The sequence below is a fragment of the Mustela putorius genome, unplaced genomic scaffold (assembly GCF_011764305.1).
Source record: "Mustela putorius furo isolate JIRA1106 unplaced genomic scaffold, ASM1176430v1.1 tig00000083_pilon_pilon_pilon, whole genome shotgun sequence".
Taxonomy (NCBI): domain Eukaryota; kingdom Metazoa; phylum Chordata; class Mammalia; order Carnivora; family Mustelidae; genus Mustela; species Mustela putorius.
In genome coordinates, this window is record NW_025421273.1 from 40,574,711 (window position 1) to 40,597,991 (window position 23,281).

General features: G+C 36.3%; 1 protein-coding gene across 4 annotated transcripts in view; it reads right to left on the reverse strand.

Annotated features, from left to right (window-relative positions):
* The window catches only part of ARAP2 (ArfGAP with RhoGAP domain, ankyrin repeat and PH domain 2), a 173,989-nt gene that overhangs the window by 13,725 nt on the left and 136,983 nt on the right, over positions 1-23,281 (reverse strand). For all 4 annotated transcript variants that reach the window (XM_013062209.2, XM_045076340.1, XM_045076346.1 and 1 more), the window contains 4 exons: positions 17,705-17,844; positions 7,361-7,443; positions 6,236-6,271; positions 4,277-4,340 (listed from right to left, as the gene is read on the reverse strand). In XM_013062209.2, coding sequence (XP_012917663.1) covers positions 4,277-4,340; positions 6,236-6,271; positions 7,361-7,443; positions 17,705-17,844 — 323 coding nt within the window. The remainder of the gene's footprint in view (positions 1-4,276; positions 4,341-6,235; positions 6,272-7,360; positions 7,444-17,704; positions 17,845-23,281) is intronic.

Here is a 23,281-nt window from a genome sequence, read left to right on the forward strand (position 1 = left end):
CTCTACCATCATTCTACTTTCCACACCTTCCCTCCACTTCCTCGACAGCCTGTCATAGTTTCATAATCATTAAGTATGCTCACCTGCTTATCTGAATCTTCAATTCTTGCGCTCCTTCTCCTTTGATCATACGTGCCTGGCAGAGCCCCCACCCAAGTTACACCCAATTCTACTAACTCTATGGGTGCCTACCAATTGATGAAGAAAGAAAAAAAGATGGTTACTCTATAGATTTATCTCCCTTTAAATTTAACCTTAAAGTCAGGCAAGAGCTCAGCTTTAAGTTGAAGTTCTACTACAGGACAATCGTCTTTCTCACTCTCTGAAGATTATTTCTCACCTTTCCTCTGCCCCTATACTTTCAATATCCCGCCCTAACTCACTGAAGGTGAGCTCACTGATTTAATTTTAAACATTACTAGTGATCACTGAAGAATTTCACTTTCCTGCCATGAAGTATACTATGCTCCCTGCATCTTTTAGCCATATAAGTGAGACTCCCTTCTCTTCACAACAATTACTCTGATTACAAATAACTTTTCTTCAGTCATAAATGCTCAGTGGACTATAATACACAGTCAAGGTCTGACACTCTGGTGTACAACCATTTTTTTCAGCAATGATGAACAAATGTGCACTTGTTCACATTGCTTCGTGTCTGCTCAGGGCCTCTGCTGGTCTGATAATCACCTTCCTCAAAATAAAATAAGATAAAAACAGAGAGGGAGGCAAACCATAAGAGACTTTTAACTACAGAGAACAAACTGAGGGTTGATGGAGGGTGGGGGCATTAAGGAGGGCACTTGTGATGAGCGCACTGTATGTGGGGTATGTAAGAGATGAATCGCTACATTCTACTCCTGAAACTAATGATACACGATATGTTAACTAACTTGAATTTAAATAAAAACTTAGAAGGAAAAAAATCACTTTCCTCTTCAATTTTTTCTTCCAATTACTGAATTTTCTTCATTAGTGTATGTTGAAAGTCTATACCTTCCCATCCTAAGGACATATAAACTGAAACCCCCAAACCTACCCTGACCTCCTCTTTTTCTCTAACCACACAGCCTCATTTATCTACATAGCAAATTCCTTGGCTGGATTTTCTATACCAATCATCTGTTTTTTTCTTCCTCTCAACCCTTCGCATTTCTTTTGTTTTCTTTTTTTTCTCTTCTGCTTGACCTTTGGAGTTTGGAATGTCCCAGGGCTTATTCTTCCATCCATTTCTTTCTTTCTTTCTTTCTCTCCCTACACCATACTCCCCTTTCATTTTAGATTCGCCTATCTACCCCAAATCCAGAGCTTTCAATGCAAACTGAATACTGACTTACCCCAAATTTATACTGCATTCCCCAAATTTCACCTGACCATTTGTTTTTTTAAAATAATCTCTGCACCCAACGTGGGGCTTGAACTCACAACCCTGAGATCAAGAGTCACATGTCCTTCTAACTGAGCCAGCCAGGTATCCTTTGCCTGAGTTTTTGATCTATACATCCAATCTTCTATTCAAATAAATATTTATTTGTGTGTCTAACAGGCATCTCCAATTTCATAGGCTGAAACAGAACTCTGTTTTCTTCTGCATCTATGATCTGATCACTTCTATTTGCCAGTTGCCCAAGGCTAAACAAACAAAAACAAAAAATAAACCCTAGAACTCTTCCTTGATTAGTACTCCTCTCAAAGTATTGTAGCCAATCAATCTGTAAATTCTGTTGGATCCACCTTCAACCACTCTTGAATCTTAATGTCTCACTATGTCTACTGCTACCACCCTAGCCAGAACTGCCATCTTCACACAGCTGTTCTTCCTGCTGCCATCTTGGACTCCCAACAGTGTGCCCACAACAAACGAAATTATTATTTCTTCAGTTAATATAAGTCAGATCAAATCCTTCTCTTGTTCCCCACACTCCTAAACTGGGATGATATGATCTGTTGAGTGCCTTCCTCATCTTTTACATCTTCCCATAACATAGCCCTTCAGGATGTTCATGGAACAAAGGTTGTGACCACATCTCAGGACCTTGTACTTGCTGGCCCCTGTAACTGGAATGCTCTTCCCACTCCTGCATACCTGCATGATTTGCTCCCTAATTTCAGACAGGTCTCAACACACTTGTCAGCTATTCAGAAAGGCATTTTCCTGAGAATCTTTCCTAGTTAGTGCCCTTCTTTACCTCAGTCACACTCATTCCTTCTCCTTTTTATCAAATTAATATCTATTTGAAATTCTGTCAAATTGTTTATGTTCTCTCCCCTTTCTTATAACTATTGAGAAAGAGAGAGAGAGAGAGAGAGAGAGAGCGAGCGCATACAAGCAGGGGGAGAAGCAGAGGAAGAGGGAGAAACAGGATCCGGCAGAGCAGGGAGTCTGATGTGGGGCTCCATGTACTTTTGTACGTGGTATTGGGTTCTCTGGTGCAGATGTCCATACAGGTTTTATAAGACTGACAGAACCCTTCTTCTCACTGAGTTTACGCTTTAGTAAGAGAGGCAGATATGAAAAATCTAATCACACAATGCTTTCTAATTAGAAATACACCTGGTGTACAGAATGTTCAGGGTTCCGACAGCCTGAAGGTCTGACTGGTCTGAAGATCATGGAGAATTCCTCTGAGAATGTGACACATAAATGAAAATCAAGAGGGCTTCTGAATCAGGGATGCAGATACTAGATACTGATACTAGAAAAGTACTCTGCACACCCCAAAGAACTCCTTGTAAGGAGGACTCTGTGTGTGTGTGTGTGTGTGTGTGTGTGTGTGTGTGTGTGTGTTTGTTAACATGTATAAATCAGTACTTGCTCGTTTCCTATCTGTCTCCCTATGGAGGTGAGCCATTAAATCCTTAAATCCAAGAAGGCCTTTGTGTTTATCTTAGTCCAAAGAAGTGGAATGAGCAGAGGAAAAGTAACTGGGCTGAATCTCTAGGGCCAGGACAATGAAGGGTAAGTGAGGCAAGGAGAAAGAAGTTGGCAATGAGAGCAACCTCTGCTTTCTGGCTATTTATACCTTGATTTTTAAACAAGTCTAGTGACTTCAATGATAAAAACAAACAAAAAATCAATGTAGTTGTACCACAAACACTATAATAGTTTTGACTCTATGGTTCCAATTTTACTAAAACACTTTAAATCTAGTTTGCTTTCTTTTTGAAGAGTTAAATAACAGAATTTCTGAAAAGTCACAAATTAGAGGAAAAGTGTCTAAAAAAGTTAAGTCTTTTTCTGTCTTTGTGTTTTCAGGTAGTAACAGTAACATCAGACTGAGAAGAGCAGGGTTTATTAACCACTGGAAAGGTTAATAAATTAAGAGAGAAAATGATTTTCAAAACAAATAAGGGCCAGATCTGGGGGTGAATTAACTTCCCACTTATAAGAGAAACAGGGAAGTACGTCCTCAGTAATAAAAAGTGGCAACTTAATCGTTACCAGTGAATTTCAATGCTCTTGTGGGAAGTATTGCTGGGAATTCAGCCAGACAAGGTGCGAGGTGCAACCAAACCTATTAATGAGACTATTTAACCCTCCCCTATAGTCCTCCTGTAGGGAGGTGACTAAATGGGAAATTGAGTATAGGTATTAGCTTCTGGCATCCCTGGGTTTAAACCACTAACTAAATGTAAGGTGCCCAGCAAGTGAGAGAATCTTTATACCTTTATTCCCTCAACGACAAGCAACACCATGCATGGTTTGTTGCAAAAAATGCAGGAGTTAACTCTTCTGAAGAATCCAGCATGCAGTATTCTTGAAGTATTAAAGGAATGTGGGCTCCTGTCTTTATTTCTGGAAAGGCTAGGGTGGGGAGCGGGGGAGTAGATGGCCATAGGGAGGACAAGGAGGAAAACAGCACACTTTTCTAAATGAAGACAAATGCGGGACTCTGGTAAAACAAGCTCCTCTTTTCAAACACACTACCATCTTGAAGCTGTGCACCTCTCCTGAGGTAAGGAGTAGCTGGAGTACCAGAAAGGAAGCCTCAACAAAGAAAGCAAGCTCTCTTTCAAAGAGTAAGGGGTACATCTGGATTCTCATATATTTAAAAAGTATATAAATGAGAAAACTAAAGCATACACATAAAACTCATTAAAAATATATGTTTATAAAAAATAAAAAATTAAAAAATAAAAATAAAAATAAAAATAAATAAGTAAATAAATAAATAAGATCTTTAAAAACAAAACAAAAAAAATGCTTGTACCTCACACTAATATTTCCTATGAGCTGTGGTTATACTTTGTTGGAGAGCTGAAACAGAGATCATACCTGGGCAATGAAGACATTGGCCATCCACTCCATCTGAGTTTGTAGACTATCACAACAAATGTGCCTGTAAAACAAGGTTTATCGAATACATAAGTCAGAAAGACAGCAGACTGTTCTCCTGTGTATTTGTTTGGTTATTAAGTGATCGGAGACCTCTTTGGATTTCTCCTGATTCATGACTTAATGCAATCAAAATGGAAGTATTTCAGTATAAGTCGCTTTAGGCTTCTGTTAAATGTACAATAACAAAATAATAGTAAAATATGCTAGTTTAAACAAAATACAGCTACAGGCTTTGGAAACTGCTGAAAAATGACCAGCAATATTTGTGGAAAGGCAGAAAGGCCACCGTCATTTCCTTTTTCAGGTACATGATGTTAAACATCTTTTTCCCCAGAAACTCTGAGCCTAAGAAGAAAAATATGTGCACATTTTCTTAAGAGCAGACTTTTAAAAAAGGCTCAGACAGTCTCCATCATTAGGATTATAAACATTAATACCCATAAGAGTTGTGAAAAATGAACTAAATGAAAAACTACTACAGCATGTTCAATAACACTGATTCAGTAACCTTTTATTAAAAACCTGTGTAAAACAGAGATCTTGCCCTCAAGGTTCACCTAGTCTATCAGAGGAGCTAAGCATGTAAACAAATAAATTAGAACACAGTGAGAAAAAGAGAAAGTCAAGTTGAACACAAGAAAGAGCACACTTGGGGATGCCATAAAGGATTCTTACAAAAGGAAAATTCTGTAAGTGATGTTAGACATGGACATTTCAACGTAATTATGTATTTTTATTCCTGTATGAAAAACTATTATAAAAATGTTAAAACGAAATTTGTAAAAAAAAAAAAAATTCTTGCTTCCTTCATTAGATTCTCACAAAGGTATTGTCCCTTTCCATTACCATGTCCCCAAAACCGGTCTTCTCTATCATTAAGCACTCATGTATGCAAAATACTACAGATACCGAGAAGAAATAAGTAAGGATTAGAGGTGAGAGTTAACTGATAAGACTAGTGGGGCATGTGAGCTATAGTTTGAAAGAAGAATGACAGTTGAGTCTGCCACATCAGCAGGAAGAGGATGGGAGCAGCAAACAGTGTGGAAGAAGGCTCACTAAAGGGACTACAGACGTTAACATGGAAAGATGAAGGGACAAGGAATGTACTGTGAATTAAAGATAGATTGCTGTTTTATCCTTAAGCCAAAAAAAAAAAAAGAAGAAGAAGGAAGCCATGGGAGACAAGGCTGATGGAGCCTCATATTAAAGGGTCTTGTGTGCTGTGCCAACAATCCTGCACTTTATCCTTCTGAAGACAGTTAATGCAGGAAAGAAACACAATGCATTTAGGAAGCCCCTTTGGTGGTTCGATAGAGAATATTCTAGAAAACAAAAGTAAAATTATATGCATAAAGAGCATCTAGGATAACTGGAATAACCCACACAGATGAAGGCATGGCCTGATCAGAGAGACAATTAAGAGGCAGATCCCATATGGTTTAGTGGTTGGTTAGATGAAGCTGCGGTGGGAGGTAGAGACATATAGTACAATCTCTAAGGAGACCAGCTAGGTCCTGTGACATCAATGTAAAACACATATTTGCAAAGAAAAGGTTTGAGGCCAAGATTATTTTTTTTTATACAAAGTTTTGGCTAGTTCTTATCCTTTATATAAAACTGAATTCAGCCTGCTTATCCCACACTCACATAATAACTAGGGAGAAATCAGACATAGTTTCTCTTAGGAGGGCACTAGCAAGTAGGACACCTGGGATTTAAATGGACCTAAATCTTGAAGCAAATCTATTTTCTTCTTCTCAAAGTATTTAAAAAATTTTTTTAACTTCACTTTGGTGAAACATTTCCTGTCTGTAGTCCTATCTGCCAATAACATTATTTGTTTAGTAAAGTTATAGATGTATCAAATCCCAAAACTGCCAGATGTTAACTTACCAATGATGTTTTTCGGAATACGCTGTCAATCCCCAACTATATTACATTGGGGGGGAAAAAAAACCAAACACACACATATTAAAAAAGAGAAATCATACAAAACCAAAAACAGATTATTAGATATTAAGGAGCAGGGACTCAATGGTGGCAATGTATAACAGAACAGAAAAACTCACACATCCTGGATTCAATGGATATGACTGATCTAGAGGTGAATGATAAATGAAGGTTTTGGCTACAAATTTAAATATGCTCAAGGAAGAGGGAGGGAAAGGATCTATGACATCATGGGAAAGTGAAGGAAATCTCTCAGAAGATACTCTTGGCTGAGGAAGGATAGATATCTAGGAAAACAGCCAAAACAAGATATAAACCTTCTCCTACTGATATTGTGGGCAATTAAATAATGTGGCAACAGCAAGACAGGTGTATGTACTGGGTTTAAAATAAAGCACATAGGCAAAAATGAGAAAAATTTTCAGGAATAGAACACCCAAAGTAAGTATCTAACAGTTCATGAAAATGTTTTTGTAAGTATTTGTGAAAACATTAATTAGCTAATCACATCAATCTGTGATTAGAAAGTATGGCATAAACCGCATGCTGGCATGATTCAAATGTTGAAGAGGAGGACAATGTATTAGAGAGTCTACTTTTCTCTTCACTGCCTGGTACTAGTGGGTTTACTATCAAATTTGGCAAAGAAAAAAAAAAAAAAAGGCAAATTACACAGCCAGGCATCAAGAGGCTATTTTCCTGTATGTAGAATTGGCTGGAACATTCCTTATGCCCCCAGGCTGTGAAACTGATCAAGGAATGGAATAGTGGAGAAAAACCCAGGTGTTTTTGAATAGACAGGGCCTTCTGGGGATTTCTTGTTTTACACAACAGAGATGCCATCACCAAGGAATTTGACTTTAGTGGGAATATTATGCTTTTTTATCTGCCCACAGGAGTTCCCGCAATCTGCAGCAGGTCTCCTGCCATGTCTGTGGCAGCTCAAAGATTTTGTCTGTAGCTTAACTTATAAAAAGCCTGATTAATGTCTCTGACCTCCAAATCCTTGCATAGATACATATTACTAAAACTTTCACTTTTCAAAAACCCTTCCCTTTCAAACTTTACCTTGTTGGAGGCTTCATTTTCTTTTTCACTCCAAGATAAAACTTCAGTGAACCAAGAGAAAACATTTTGTCATATTTACTACTCTGTAAGGAAAACAAAATAATCTGTAATTAAACAGACTTTAAAAATATCTTTATATTTTGAGTATTAATGACTGGATTCAGAATCAGTTTCTCCAATGTTTTATGGATATTATACTAAGTTTTTAGTACATGAAGATTATTCTGATTACAATGTTATAAATTTAAATAGAAAATTTTGAATATACATGCATGTTTATGTATGTCTGTACATGTATACACAGACATAATAATTTTTTATTTAAGATACCTGGAACCAGATATAAATCAGAACTGATTATTTTTCATTTTTTTCTCATATTTGAAAAATAGAATAATGTCAATATTATGTAATCCCATCAGTGCTGTCTGGGACAGCACCCAGTATTCATGTAACTAAGACAACTACCTTCATGTTAGGTTTTGTTGACAAATGCATTATGATTTTCTGTATTTTGTAGATTCCATACTAGGAACTTCTTTGGGTATATATTGAACTATCTCAAGTATCTATATTAATAACATTTTAAACAAATAATTAATGTAAGTAGACTATTAAAAATTTACATTATTCTGGATCAATGATCTATTCTACATACACATCCTGACATATTTATCTGTAACTAATATTTTTTAAAAATCTTGGAACATAGACCACCAGGTAAAACTTGAATCATTATCCTCTAATTTCAAAACTTATACCAAACACACACACACACAGACACACATTACACATAAAGGTAACAACCTTGGAAATGATTATTAACACATGCTTTCCCCATACCCTAATAATTCTGAAGGAAATCTTCTGTTTTAAAGTGTTAGGCATATAGCATTAAAAACTAAGAGCAAGGGGTTTGGGATCACAGAAACTTGGGTGCAAATCTGGCTTGCTACTTTGTTTGTGAGCTCACTTTGCTCTGCTCTTCTTGTTAGTAAAAAGGAATAATAAGAATATCAAGTATCTCATAGGGTTATTATTAAGTAAGGGATTTCTGGGCATTTCAGTTGGTTAAGTGTCTGACTTCGGCTCAGGTCATGATCTTAGGATCCTGGGATCGAGCCCCATGTCCACATCTGGCTTCTTGCTCAGCCGGGAGTCTGCTTATCACTCTGCCCCTCCCCCTCTTCAAATTCTTTCTCAAATAAATAAATAGAATTTTTGTTTATTTTTTTAATAAATAGAATTTTTAAAAAAGATAAAATAAGTAAAGAAGTACTATGAAGGATTATTCTATAGACTAAATGAGAAAAATGTCTATTAAACATTTAGTCTAGTAATCAGCATTAGTGTGCAACAAATTATTATTATTATTTTTAAAGATTTTATTTATTTATTTGACAGACAGAGATCACAAGGAGGCAGAGAGACAGGCAGAGAGAGAGGAGGAAGCAGGCTCCCTGCTGAGCAGAGAGCCCGATGCGGAGCTCAATCCCAGGATCCTGGGATCATGACCTGAGCCGAAGGCAGAGGCTTTAACCCACTGAGCCACCCAGGCGCCCCCAAATTATTATTATTATTAGGAACTTAGAACATATTGCTTCAAAGACCCAGTAATACAGACAAATTGTTCGGATCCTAGGACAGTATGCAAAAGCCCACTTAGCAAATATTGGCTGAAATTTAGTACTAAGTACAATTAGCTGAAGTTAGTACTAACTTCTATAAAAGTTAAACTGTTACTGTGAAGTCTTTTTTTTCATGAAGGTAGTTGAATTTGAAAAGTAAAAGATGGAAAATATATTTAAAATTAAAAACTGCCTTTCATAGAGAATACAGGTTAAGAAAATATAGAGGAAATATAAAGGCAAAAACAAGCAAGAAGATGATCAGGAGTAAAGCTTGGGTGACCAGTGCTCTAGGGCATTGATGAGACCTGGAATGTGTCTGGCTAATTTACTCCTAGTCAGTATAACAATGTGTGCTATTATCATCACGGTAGATAATTTAGAATATTTATTTTGGATATTATTTTCTCTTATGGCTAGATTTTTAGAAATGGAATCACTGGGCTAAAGGCTAGGAACATGTTTAAGATTCTAGGGGTGCCGGTGGCTCAGTCAGTTGAACACTGATTCTTGATTTTTGGCTCAGATTGTGATCTTGGGGTCGTGGGATCAAGCCCTACATTGGGCTCCACGTTCAACATGGTGTCTGCTTGTCCCTCTTCCTCTGCTCCCCTACCCCCCACTCACACTCTTGTTCTCTCTCAAATAAATAAATACATAGCATCTTAAAAAAATAAGGTTTTGGCCAGATTGATGGTGTACATTTACTTACAATTAAACATACATTCATATATTCATTAGCAATTTTCAATTTTGATTTGGTTCACAATTATCTTTCTGTTTGAATTAGTTCCTTATATATGAAATAAGAAATTTCCCTGTCTCTTTAAATGAAATATTCTATACAAACTGCTGTTTGCCTTAATTCTGCTGTTTCCTTTTATTAGTTTTAGGAAGTCATACTCATCTTTCCTTTTGAACTTTCTTAACTATCTCAATTTAAAGGGTTCTCACATGGCTGACAAATACTGAATTGATGGCCATGTAATTTGAAGGGCTACTATTTTTAAAGTTTTACTTCTTTTGTCAATCTGGAATAGATGAGAGTTTAAACTGAAAATTTTTAAGAATTACCCCAGCCCTATTTATTAAACAAACATTTAAAAAATGTTTAATTAATTTTTTATTAACATATAATGTATTATTAGTCCCAGGGGTACAGGTCTGTGAATCACCAGGTTTACACACTTCACAGCACTCACCATAGCACATACCCTCCCCATTGTCCATAACCCTACCACCCTCTCCCTACCCCTCTCCTCCCGACCCCCCTCAGTTTGTTTTGTGACATTAAGAGTCTCTTATGGTTTGTCTCCCTTCCAATCCCATCTTGTTTCATTTATTCTTTTCCTACCCCCCAAACGACCCCCCACTGCATCTCCACTCCCTCATATCAGGGAGATCTTTTGATAGTTGTCTTTCTCTGATTGACTTATTTCGCTAAGCACAATACCCTCTAGTTCCATTCACATTGTGGCAAATGGCAAGGTTTCATTTCTTTTGATGGCTGCATAGTATTCCATTGTGTATACATACCACTTCTTCTTTATTCATTCATCTGTTGATGGACATCTAGGTTTTTTCCATAGTTTGGCTATTGTGGACACTGCTGCTATAAACATTCGGGTGCACATGCCCCTTTGGATCACTACATTTTGTATCTTAAGGGTAAATACCCAGTAGTGCAATTGCTGGGTCATAGGGTAGCTCTATTTTCAAATTTTTGAGGAACCACCATGCTGCTTTCCAGAGTGGTTGCACCAGCTTGCATTCCCACCAACAGTGTAGGAGGGCTCCCCTTTCTCCGCATCCTCAGCAGCATCTGTCATTTCCTGACTTGTTAATTTTAGCCATTCTGACTGGTGTGAGGTGGTATCTCACTGTGGTTTTGATTTGTATTTCCCTGATGCCAAGTGATGTGGAGCACTTTTTCATGTGTCTGTTGGCCATCTGGATGTCTTCTTTGCAGAAATGTCTGTTCATGTCCTCTGCCCATTTCTTGATTGGATTATTTGTTCTTTGGGTGTTGAGTTTGATAAGCTCTTTACAGATTTTGGATACTAGCCTTTTATCTATATGTTGTTTGCAAATACCTTCTCCCATTCCATCAATTGTCTTTTGGTTTTGTTAACTGTTTCCTCTGCTGTGCAAAAGCTTTTGATCTTGATGAAATCCCAATAGTTCATTTTTGCCCTTGCTTCCCTTGCCTTTGGTGATGTTCCTAGGAAGACGTTGCTGCCTGTGCTCTTCTCAAGGATTTTGATGGATTCCTTTCTCACATTGAGGTCCTTCATCCATTTTGAGTCTATTTTTGTGTGTGGTGTAAGGAAATGGTCCGAGTTTCATTTTTCTGCATGTGGCTGTCCAATTTTCCCAACACCATGTGTTGAAGAGACTGTCTTTATTCCATTGGACATTCTTTCCTGCTTTGTTGCGGATTAGCTGATCACAGAGTTGAGGGTCTATTTCTGGGTTCTCTATTCTGTTCCATTGATCTATGTGTCTGTTTTTGTGCCAGTACCATACTGTCTTGATGACAGCTTTAAACAAACCTTTCTTTAGACATATATTTATGGTGGCATTTGTTTGGCATTTATTTGTCAAAAACAAATCTTAATATACAAGTAGGTATTTTACCTGATTTGATGGTACCATTGCTATCTCTGTTCATTCTTATGCCAGGACCATATTATTTCAGCTATTTCAGCTTTACTGTACACCATAATTGTTGGATGGAATATGGGACACACTTATTTTGTCTTTTATACACCAAGATGTTTGCAAGTATCTTATCTGTTTACGCTTTGAGGTGATTATCAAATCATTTCTGCCAGATTCTAAAAATAATCCCTTTGGGATTTTGAAAGGCATTATATGAAACCTATTGATAAATATTAATAGACTTTACATACATTTTATTTCTATCAGTGAAGTTCTATAGTTTCCCTCATAACGTCTGTACTTCTGGCTAAGGTCATTTTCCGGTAGTTTATGTGCTTTTTCTTTTTATTCTGACTGAGGACTGGTTTTGGGTGCTGATTTTGTAGCATGCTACCCTACTTCATGTTAAGGAGAAGCACTGAAGTCTAATATAGAACAGTGAGGGAGCTTTGTAAGGCAGTGAGTATTCCATGTCGGAAAGAGTCAAAGCAAGGAGAAGTTGGGCTGTATCCACAGCAGTGGTGCCTCCCGGCCACACCTGTTGGAGAGGACATCAGACCACAGCTGAGGTGAATAGCCATCCTCCTGGCTGAGAGAGGTGGCCAGGTAAGGTGAGGTGAGAGCCAGAACAATGGGATTTGCACAGTTCAGGATGAGACAAACAGTGCTGAAGCAGGTAGTCTGCATTTACAACAGGATATCATAATTCCAAGACTGCCTACATTTTGATATACTTTTGGCAATAGAAGGTCTGAAGTCCTACAACAGATTCTCAAGCCAGTCCTGACATGCAGGCTCATTACTTTACACCATATATTCTGTCCAAAATGAACACTAATGACAGAATTTGAGAAGAAAGCAGCAGTGGTGGAAAGAAAGCTTTTTTCAGTTTCTGTCTTTAAACTGAATATGCATAAAGTAGAACTGTAAGGACACTAATGGAAAGTTCTATAAAAGGAATTCTCATTTGGCAAGATAACTTTACTGTTGGTTTATTACAATTCTCTCTTTTGGTATGTGTATTTTCTGGAGAATTTCTTCAGAAAGTTCAATATACTAGACTGTTAGGAAGTCTCTAATGTGTTACTTCAGGCACTATAATTCAAAATAAAGTTTTTAACTAAGCCAATTAAATTAGTGTGCTTAAAAAACTATTCTTGCTCCTAAAAGGAGTCTGCTTATTAGTGCATGCAACTTTTAACGACCCCTCCCTTAGCCACTTGTTTTTTTTCACACCATTAACAGTATAATGGTGATATTCTTTGAAATGTCTCACCTTTTATGTAAATCAAGTCTGAAAACATTTTAATTAACATTTTCTATGCAGGGAAAGCTCAACACAAAATATATCTTCCCCTGTGTATTACCCTAATTTGTTGTTAATGAGCATTCATAAATTATCTCTAATTAACACCTAGTCTTTTTAAATATACTTTTCAATTTGTAATTTCCACTTCATTCTCAGTAAATCATTTTCTAAGTATATACAGTCACACATTTATTAATGGCAACTGTCAAAACCAGAGCCAAATGTTTATTCAAATAAGTTAGGAGATTTTCACTATTGCTTAGTTACTGTAAAATAATTGGAAATGTTAACATTGTCAATGACTCTACCATCAATATTAAAAGGGACAGAGCAGCAACATGAAAAACAAAACAGCTGTATAAAATCATGTGTTGAAAATAATGGTAGTTGAAGGAAAACCGTAAGTCGAATCTCCTCTACTTGCCTGAATATGCAAATTAAAGTATCAGTTGCATTAATTTATTCTGACAGATGTACAAATACAACTTTTAAGCACAATAATTATAAGGCCATAACATGAGCTCACTGTTATAAAAACAAAATGGGTGCAGTGTCCCTAAAAAGCACTGTCTGACAAATAGTGTATCTCACTTACATATGGAATCTAAAAAAGTTGAAATCATAGCAGAAAGCAGAATGGTTGTTGTCAGGGGTTGGGGTCAGGGGAAATGGAGAGATGCTGGTCAAAGCATATAAAATTTCAGTTATGCTGAATGAATGTCCTAGAGAGCTAAGGTACAGCATGATGACTATAGTTAATATTGTACCGCATACCTGAAATTCGCTAAGAGAGTATATTCTAAATGTTACCACCACCCCCAACACACACAGAGAGCGCCAACAGATAACTCTGTGAGGTAATGGATATGTTAATTAGTTTGACTGCAGTGATAATTTCTCAATGTGTAATGAATGTATCAAAACATCACCTTGTACAATGTAAATATATACATTTTTTTTGTCAATTACACCTCAATAAAGCTGGGAAAAGGAAGTATTTTAAATGTCAAAAAACAAAACAAAAAAAAAACACTCTTTAAGACAAACTTGTTACTGTCACTGTATGAATTATCTTAGACTGAGTAGACTCAACCTTTCAAAAACATATAAATTCCTAAAACATATTCTGTAAAAGGGTATGAGATTCTCCCTGTCACAAAATCAATCCATCTGAAAAAAAAAAAAAAATCACTTGTCCATGAATAAGCTTCCTGGGGCAGATTTTTAAATTTATATCAGCTTGGGGGAAAACACTATAAAAATATGAATTGTATAGATTGTCATCTTTGGGAATCTTTGGTACTTTGGTACTTCCTAAATAAAAACAAAACAAAACAAAAAACAAAACAAAACAAAACAAAAAAACTTATTCCCTAACTTAAAATAATGCAAAATTACTATTTATTTAATAAATTACTGCATGGAGCCTTTGGAGTCTAATACCTGGGAATGAACACTCTGTTGCTTACTGGCTGTGGGATCTTGGGCAAGTTATAGAATATCTTGATAAGCTCCTTTCTTCATCTGTAAAGTGGGAATAATTATAGTACTAATTTCACAGGGTTATGATAAAGATAAAATGAGATAATACCAGTGAAATGTATAGAACTCTACTTTTTATAGAGCAACTGCCTGAATGCTGGTTGCTGCCATAACGGCAGCACTGCTATTACTAACTACCGACTACTAGTTTTTTGTTTCTAACAACCTTCTGTTGCTACACAATATAAGTCTTGGTTCCACATTGAGACCAAAAAGTTCAGGTTCATTTTTAAATACCCTAAGCAGATAACCAACTACAAAAGTGACCCTTTAACCAACATATTATGTATATAAAAGGGCAAGGATTAAGGAAATCTGTCCAACAAATATCAAAGTGCGTGACCCACTGAAGAAAACCAAAGAAAATTCAATCAGATTCAGTTCTAGATGGCTGGAGTAATCAGCTGTGACGTCCTGAATTTACTTTCATGAACACAAATCTAAAGTTCATGAACCTTAAAATCTGATGTGTTCAGTTCACATAGGCCCAAATTCTTCTGTGCCTCACTTCTGCAAACTCCACTCTTCGTCTACTAGAAAAACTGCAGGGTGATAATAAATAATAGCCATTTGATATGCACACAGACTCCCTGCTAGGTCCTTCAGATGGAATAATAAGGTGAGAGTCTGAGTACAGTACTTACTATAGCTCCTTGCATAGATGAGGGCTGCAGGAGTCAGTGCTGTTTTGTTAGCCCCCCTGCCTGGACAGTCCACTGTCCTAATCAAAGGAAGAATGCTACTCAGATTTATTTATGCCCACATGGAGGTCTCTCTGCCGGAGGAACATACAGGGAAGGCGGTCAAAGCATGTGAGAAGCTCAACAGAAGCCATAACAAAATGAGAGCACAGAGCTTTGGAAAGTTGCCTATGAATCCATTCTTCGTAACGTATTCACAGACATAACTAGTCTCGTCTGTGTTTGTACATCTCCACAAGAGATCACAGCAAAGCACCACACAGATCCTGTGTGTCTTTAAATCCTGCTGTCATTCTACGTTTAAATTACTATGTAGGTGTTATTTGAGATTCAAGGAAGTAGAGAGGTTACTGCTTACACCCTTGTAATCACCACCCAGAACTGGAGAGAGAACATTTATTTCTCTCATCCTAGAAAGATTCCTACTGACTCCACTATCCTGCTTCTGCAGCAACCTTTCTCCACACCCCAGGCAGACACGTACTGACTTCTTTCATCATAAATGATTTTGCCTGTTCCTAGATTTCTTATGGACAAACTCATATGATGCTACTTTGCATCAAGCTGCTTTTGCTCAACAAGGACTCAAAGATTCATCCATGTTCATCCATATTCATTAGTATTCATTTTTACTGCCCAGTCATATTCTAGTATATGAATATATCATTCTTTTATTGATGATGAATCATTTGGAATGTTTCCAGATTTTAGCTTTTATGAGTAAAGCTGCTTATGAACATTCTGGAACAAGTGCTTTGTGGACAGAATACTAGGAACCAATTCCTGGATCATGCGGTAGACGTATGAATAACTTTATTTTTTAAAACTACCAAACAGTTCTACACAGTGATTGTGTGATCTTATACTTACACTAGCAATTTAGGATGATTTTAGTTAATCAAGATCCTTAGTCATACCAGTGGGTATAAAATAATATTGTGTGGTTTCAATCTGCATGCCCCTGGGGACTATTAGGTCGACTGTCTTTAGTTCAATGCTTTATTGGTTATTCCTTCATCTTCTTTCATGTAGTGTCAGTTCAGGACTGCAACCCAATTTTCATTGTGTTGTTTTTTTATTGTTGATTTGTTCTTCATATTCTAGATATGAGTCCTTTCTCAGATATATATACTGTGAATATATTTTTCTCTGTTTGGGACTTGCCCATTGATATTCTTCACGAAGTCTTGATGAGCATGCTGCTATTACCAATATATAAGCTATGACTATATATTGTTTCATATTACATGCATTATGTTATTATATGTAATGTTTCATGACTTAAAAGAATGTATATTCTTAACTAAGCAATAAAACAATGTGGCATTCAGGATTCATACTACCATCATCATATTACAGATTCAAGAAATTGAGGTTGAGAGCTTAAGTTATTATTCACACAACCAATCTGGTGGATTAGACATTTTCACTACTGATCAATATTCTTACAATTCCATAAATTTATCTATTTCCTCTTTCTCTATCTCCTCTCCATTCCACAACTCCTTAACAAAAGCTTTTGAAAATTCAAACTTACAGGGATATATCAGTAAGATTCTGTTGATAAATACGATATTATATGAGTCAATTCATTCAACCATATAGGAAATACATTAATAAATTTTATTTTATTATTTGATTTTTGCCTTTTTATTCCACATTTAATTAATTTCCATTAGCTAAGGTCAAGCCATTTTTGCCTCAGGGCATAACATTCTCTTTTTTATTAATTTAAATTCAATCATCCAATATAGAGTACATCATTAGTTTCAGATACAGAATTCAGTAATTCATCAGTTGCATGTAACATCTAGTGCTCATCATGTCATGTGCCTTCCTTAAAGCCAATTATCCAGTCACCCCATCCCCCTACCCACCTCCCCTTCTGCAACCCTCAGTTTGTTTCCTATATAGTTAAGAGCCTCTCTTAACTATAGCCTTCCTGACTTCTTAACTATAATCTTCCTGACTTCTCAGTTTGTTTCCTATAGTTAAGAGCCTCTTTTAACTATAGTCTTCCTGAAGTCTTCCTGACTTCTTCCCAGTTTTCCTCCCTTCCCCTATGATCTTCTGTGCTGTTTCTTATATTCCATGTATAAGTGAAACCATATGATAATTGTCTTTCTCTGATTGACTTATATTTCACTCAACGTAATACCCCCAGTTCCATCCACACAAATGGTAAGATTTCATCTTTTCTGATAGCTTTTAATTTTATTGATGAAGATGCTGAATTAAATGCTAGTTTATGTAACACATATTAGACCTTTAAGGACTTCTCTGCACTAAAAAATGAGAAGTGCTCAGAAAGGCCACATGAAGTTCTTCACTGTATTACTTAGTGCATTAATGTAACCTTCAGAGGCTGTAAGAAATTAGCTGACGGTGTGTTCTGTTTACTACAGGGCTTGACTGCCAAGAGAGGATGGACAGGGGTATGAAATGAGAATGTTAATACCTACACAAACATGCATACATGTTCAAGTACTAAATATACAACTACCTTTGAATCCTTGTAGAGAAAGAGATACCCATCTCGTAAAACAAAATACCGGTCTTGAAACTTATTTCCAGACAGTATTTTAGATGGTTCTTCTTTAATTTTCAACATTCCTTCTTTGATACTTTCCAGGGCCCTCCTCTCTGTAAGGTACAACATTGCTTTTGTAAGTTAAGCACATTTTCATTTATTTGGAATATAATATAAAACATTTCTATTTTTTATTTTGATAATATAAAATCAGAACTTGTTTCTTATCAGTAAGAAGCTGATGGTTAATTTCTGGGAGCACCATGTGTCAGGATATTCGTATCTACTTATAAGCTCTGCCTATACTGTCCAATTGGCTACTGGCTAATGAGCCCTTGAAGTGTGCTTAATCTCAATTGAGGTGTGTTATTAGTATGAAATATATGCCATATTTCAAAGATGTTATACCAAAAAAAGGTAAAAAATCATAAGTTTGTAAGGTTGATTACAGGATCAAATTATATTTTAAATAATGAGTTTATATTACTAAAATTAATTTTATCCATTTTAGATCTTTTAATGGGGCTACTAGATAATTTAAAATTACGTAATTGGCTTTATTATATTTCTCTTGAACTGCTCTCGAAAGAACAATGCAAATACAGAGGTAAAAATGGAAGCCTCTCCCAGAATTCTGATTCAGGAACCCAGGAATTCTTGGGGCATTAAATAAAATCCTATACATCTGAACCAGGTAAGGATAAAAAGGGCAAAACTGCTAAGGTAGAGCATTTATCAACAACTACATTTCCTGTGCAATACTGCCACGCCCCACATTTAGAAACACTCAACCAATTCTATAAAAATACTTTCTGGTAAGAACACCAAATTTGGGGACACCCGGGTGGTCAGTCGGTTAAGCGTCTGCCTTCAGCTCAGGCCATGATCCCGGAGTCCTACGATCTAGTCCCACATCAGGCTCCTGCTCAGCCGAGAGCCCGCGTCTGCCTCTGCCTGCTGCTCTCCCTCTTTGTGTTCTCTCTCTTTCTCTCTCGCTCTATCACAAATAAATAAATAAAATCTTAAAAAGAGAAAAAGAACACCAAATGTGTACTTGTATAAACTTATCAATACAGCTCCAGTCTAAAGCTTTCTCCTTAAAATCTAGACAATATTCAACTGCCTACTTGGGAACTGAAGAACAATGGGAGGGAAAAAAAGGAACTCTAAGTCAAACAGCTATGACACGGTTATTAAGATGTCAATATTTGCTGAATATTGGAAACATCAGTATCTGCTGGATCCTGGAAAATAAGAGTCATAACACCTCTCCTGCAGATGACTGTGGGCCTCATAGTAGATAAGGACCACAGAAAGATGTAGGGTGGGACACTATATCAGACCAGGACCTTTAACATTTTTCTGCAAGTCAGTATTAATTCTTAAATACTCATGCACGGTTTCTGAAATTTAAAACAATGTGAATACAAAATACTCATGCACTATTTCTGAAATTTATAAAATAACTTGAGTGGTTTTAGAAAGAACTCTTAGTCTTTAACATTTCCTTTGTTTGAGGAAAACCTGTACTTATATGACAAATAATACAAAGAGGTTCAGAATTATAATCAGCATAAGGAAATGAAAGTTCAAAAAAATAGAAAAAGTTCCTCATAATTATACTCAAATATGAGCATGGCATGGATACCTGGAAGCAAAAATTCCCAGGAATAATCATATCTCTGATGCTAAGCACAGATGTGCAAACAAATGTAATTAGCAAACCCCAATAGTCTTCACAATACATGTACTAGCCATAGATAACACTCTTTTAATCACACTGTCATACTAAAATTGCTTCTTTATTGGTAGTATACAACTTTAATTTCTGAAAAACACTGCTAAAATCTGTCTTCTCAAACAATTATTATTCAATATTCAATCCCACAGAAAAATATTTCAAATCATATTTTACAGCTAAATAACTTCTATTTAAATTAAAAATAACTTTTCCAATGAAAAGAGAGAAGATTATTTTAATACAACTGGAAGGTCAAGAAAAAATAAACATAAAACTATTCAGTGAAATTCATATTACATCAAAACATTCATTTCTTCATAAAGTACTGAGGGTCTGGTATATACTCAGTTCTAGTAATAGACAATCTTGGAGACAATGAGTTAAATACGTCTGACAAGCAAAGCTACATTTGCTGACAGAAGTGAATAATTCAAAAAACATTCAGTAGGATTAGTGAGTCAGCTGCTGTGGAACAGGGAAGTGGACAAAGGCGATTATAACACAGCTGGTTTAGAAACAGGTAAATCATTTTTTAAAGTTTAAATTAAAATCAAGTTGTGAGATGCAGATATTACATAATGCTTAAGACAAATTCCATTCACACCTTTTAATGATACTTTTTCATTTAGATTTTTGTCCAAATTAATAAACTTTTCAAATTTTACCAATATTCATATGTCCAACGCCTAAGTAAACCATTTGTAAGTCAAAGAGAAAATAGGCTTAGGAAAACAAGTATTTTAGCTGCATTTGGGATCATACTTGGTAATATTTATTTTAATTATTACATAATTGAGTCTATTAACTAACTTGCAGCATACATTATTAAGAGACTCAGGAGGAAGGCTTTGAGAGAAGTATTTGTGAAGGAGGAGGGAAGAATGAAAAGAACTTTGAAATATGAAGTTCTGTAACTATCAAGGATGTTAAAGATGTTTCAACAGCTCTCACAACTAAATTTCTATTTGATCTCAAAATGTTAAAACATGTAGAAAAATTACCCACTACTTAAAAGACAAAATGAAGCTACATACTTTGGGGGACATCGTGTATGACTCAGCGTGTAACAAAATCAAAGTTATGAATTAAATGGCTTCTAATAATTCACTTTTTCAAACTTTTCCAGTACTGCTTGCTCCCTCAACTGTGGGGTACTTCATTCTTATATTTTCAATCCCTCCCCTTCACCCCAGGCAGGAAGCTTACTAAGGTTCTCTGCCCTACAGGAATCTGGTTCAGTAAAAGTTCATGCTACTGTGTTTGCTGCGCCTACTATCCAGACCCTGTCCAGGTTTGAATTCGACTCTAACTTAGAATATAAGCTTTTGGCCCTGCACATCTCTTCTTAGCTGGAGTTCAAATTCCTGCTTCATCGTTCTTGAGAATCTCAGAACTCCCGTCTCCCTGCTATGCTTTGGGCTTCTCAACTCCATGAAGTCTTGCTCTCTTCATAGTCCTTCCCAGCACAGTGATCGTCCTAGATTTTTTTTTTAAGGATCCAAACTTCAGAGAACTAGTATTTTGAATGCCATGTAAGCAGTCCTCCTGGCTACACCCTTTCCTATGGTCATTCAATATACATTAAATCCCTCTGACCCAATCAAAAAGAATGATTTCACATGTTATATCATCCATGACCTCAGTCCTCAGCATGGTGTAAGTTAATAAGCATGGAATACTTCTATGTACTAAGAATGTAAAAAAAGAAGAAAAGGAAAGAAAACACAGGACATACTCTGTAATTTTGCTTTTAATTGAAAAAGAAACCTGCATAGCACATGATTAGTGTACTAAAAGAAGCCTTTAAGTAACTTGGGAAAATCATCTTATTTTTCTCCAAATGTCACAAATTTGAAGATTTAATGCACTCCCCAAGAACTTAATTCCTTCAGAGGAAGTTTCTGGGATATAATCTAATGGGTAGAATTTCCTTTACTACCTTTTTGTCTTCTATTCCAATAAATTTCCAACATACTGTTTTCTCTAGAAAATCACAAATCCCTCTTCCTGTCTTGTTGATTGATAGGACAAGGAAGGCACAATTGGACTTAAAATGTCTTTAGAGTTAACAGTGGAGTCAAGAAAAAAAAATAGTATTCTCACTTGTGCTCTAATGTTATTATTAATTAGAAAAGCCCTTAAAAGTCACAGGCATGAAACAAAACAGAATGGCCAAATTTATTTAAACAGAATAGATTATCATATTACTGGGGCAATAAAAACAACAGAAAGAAATTTTTCCAAATCACCTGAAATCCTCAAGTTTTTATACAAAAAGAACAATTCCTATCTAGTGGTCCCTAATCCCAATAAAAGAACTGATGTGTAGAGGAGGTAGAAATTTCCTGGTAAGGAGAGGCAGAGAGAGAGAGACAGGAGGGAGAAACATAAATCCAGATATGGTAGTACTAAAATATATGTTCTTTTTTTATCCTCCATGGCAGGCAGTGGGCAAGTCAGCCATTGTTCTTTGAGAATTTCTCTTTGGGGCTCAATTCTATTTCATTCCCAATGTTATCTTCTAACCCCTGCCTTTCCTACTGACTACCTGGAGATTCCAGGATTCTGTAACACCATCCTCTTTTCTAATGGGTCCAGCAAATGACTCCAAATTGGTGTTACGCAAATGCTGTTCCAACAGGTTAATCCCCTCCCCCCAACTCCCTTCAAAGACTAACTTTCTTCTACCTTTTCCCTGACATTTAAAAGGCTAAACTGAACTTCTCCTACTCATCTCTATAAAATATTAAATTAAAATATATTTAAAATTCAGTCGATCATAATATACTGTTTGGAAAACTAATCCTCATCTCCATGCATGACTTAAGTTTATCACCTTAATAAATTTAAGTGAAATTCCATTCTCTTGCTTCTATATAAATTCTATCCCACTACTCCCAACTTAGAGATTTTTCTTCTAACTATTCTAGTCCATACTTGTTATTTATGTCTCTTAACTTTAAGATAGAACTTAGTTCCTGAATGCATAAACTATATTTGCTTAATACTTTGCTTTAAAGTACATGATAATTTCATATTTGCTTTTTAAAACAGTGTGTACCTTGGATTTTCCTCCCCAACCTATGGGAGAGCTGACATAGCACAGTGACTGAGAGCACACTTTACAACTGAATTTTAATGACAACCACATCCTACACCCAATCTCAGGCAATAATCTCTGAATCTTAGTTTTTTCAACGGCAAAATGGGGACACCTACAATACCCCATGGATTTAGTATATAAAGTACTTAGAACAGTGCTGGGGACAGGGGAAGTAGAATTTAACAGATGACACACATCATTTTCCTCTGTACTATGAAGACTACAGAAAGCAAAACCAGAAAGAACTATACTTTCAGGGCACCTGGGTGGCTCAGTGGGTTTAAAGCCGCTGCCTTCGGTTCAGGTCATGATCTCACGGTCCTGGGATCGAGTCCCGCATCGGGCTCTCTGCTCAGCAGGGAGCCTGCTTCCTTCTCTCTCTCTCTGCCTGCCTCTCCATCTACTTGTGAATTCTCTCTGTCAAATAAATAAATAAAATCTTTAAAAAAAAAAAAAAAAAGAACTATACTTTCAAAGTCCTGAGGATTTAGAGACTGAATTTTTAAGAGTTTGAAAAACTGAAATCTGACTTATACCTGATTTCAGGATACTAGGTGGGTTATGACAGAATATATGGCCTGGATTTGGAGACATCTTGATTCAAATGCCTGTTCCACCACCTACAAGCAGGTCGCCTTGAGGGAGTGATGTAATGTCTACATATCCTAATTTCTCCATCTGTAAAGGCCTAGTTAAGTACTAGTAG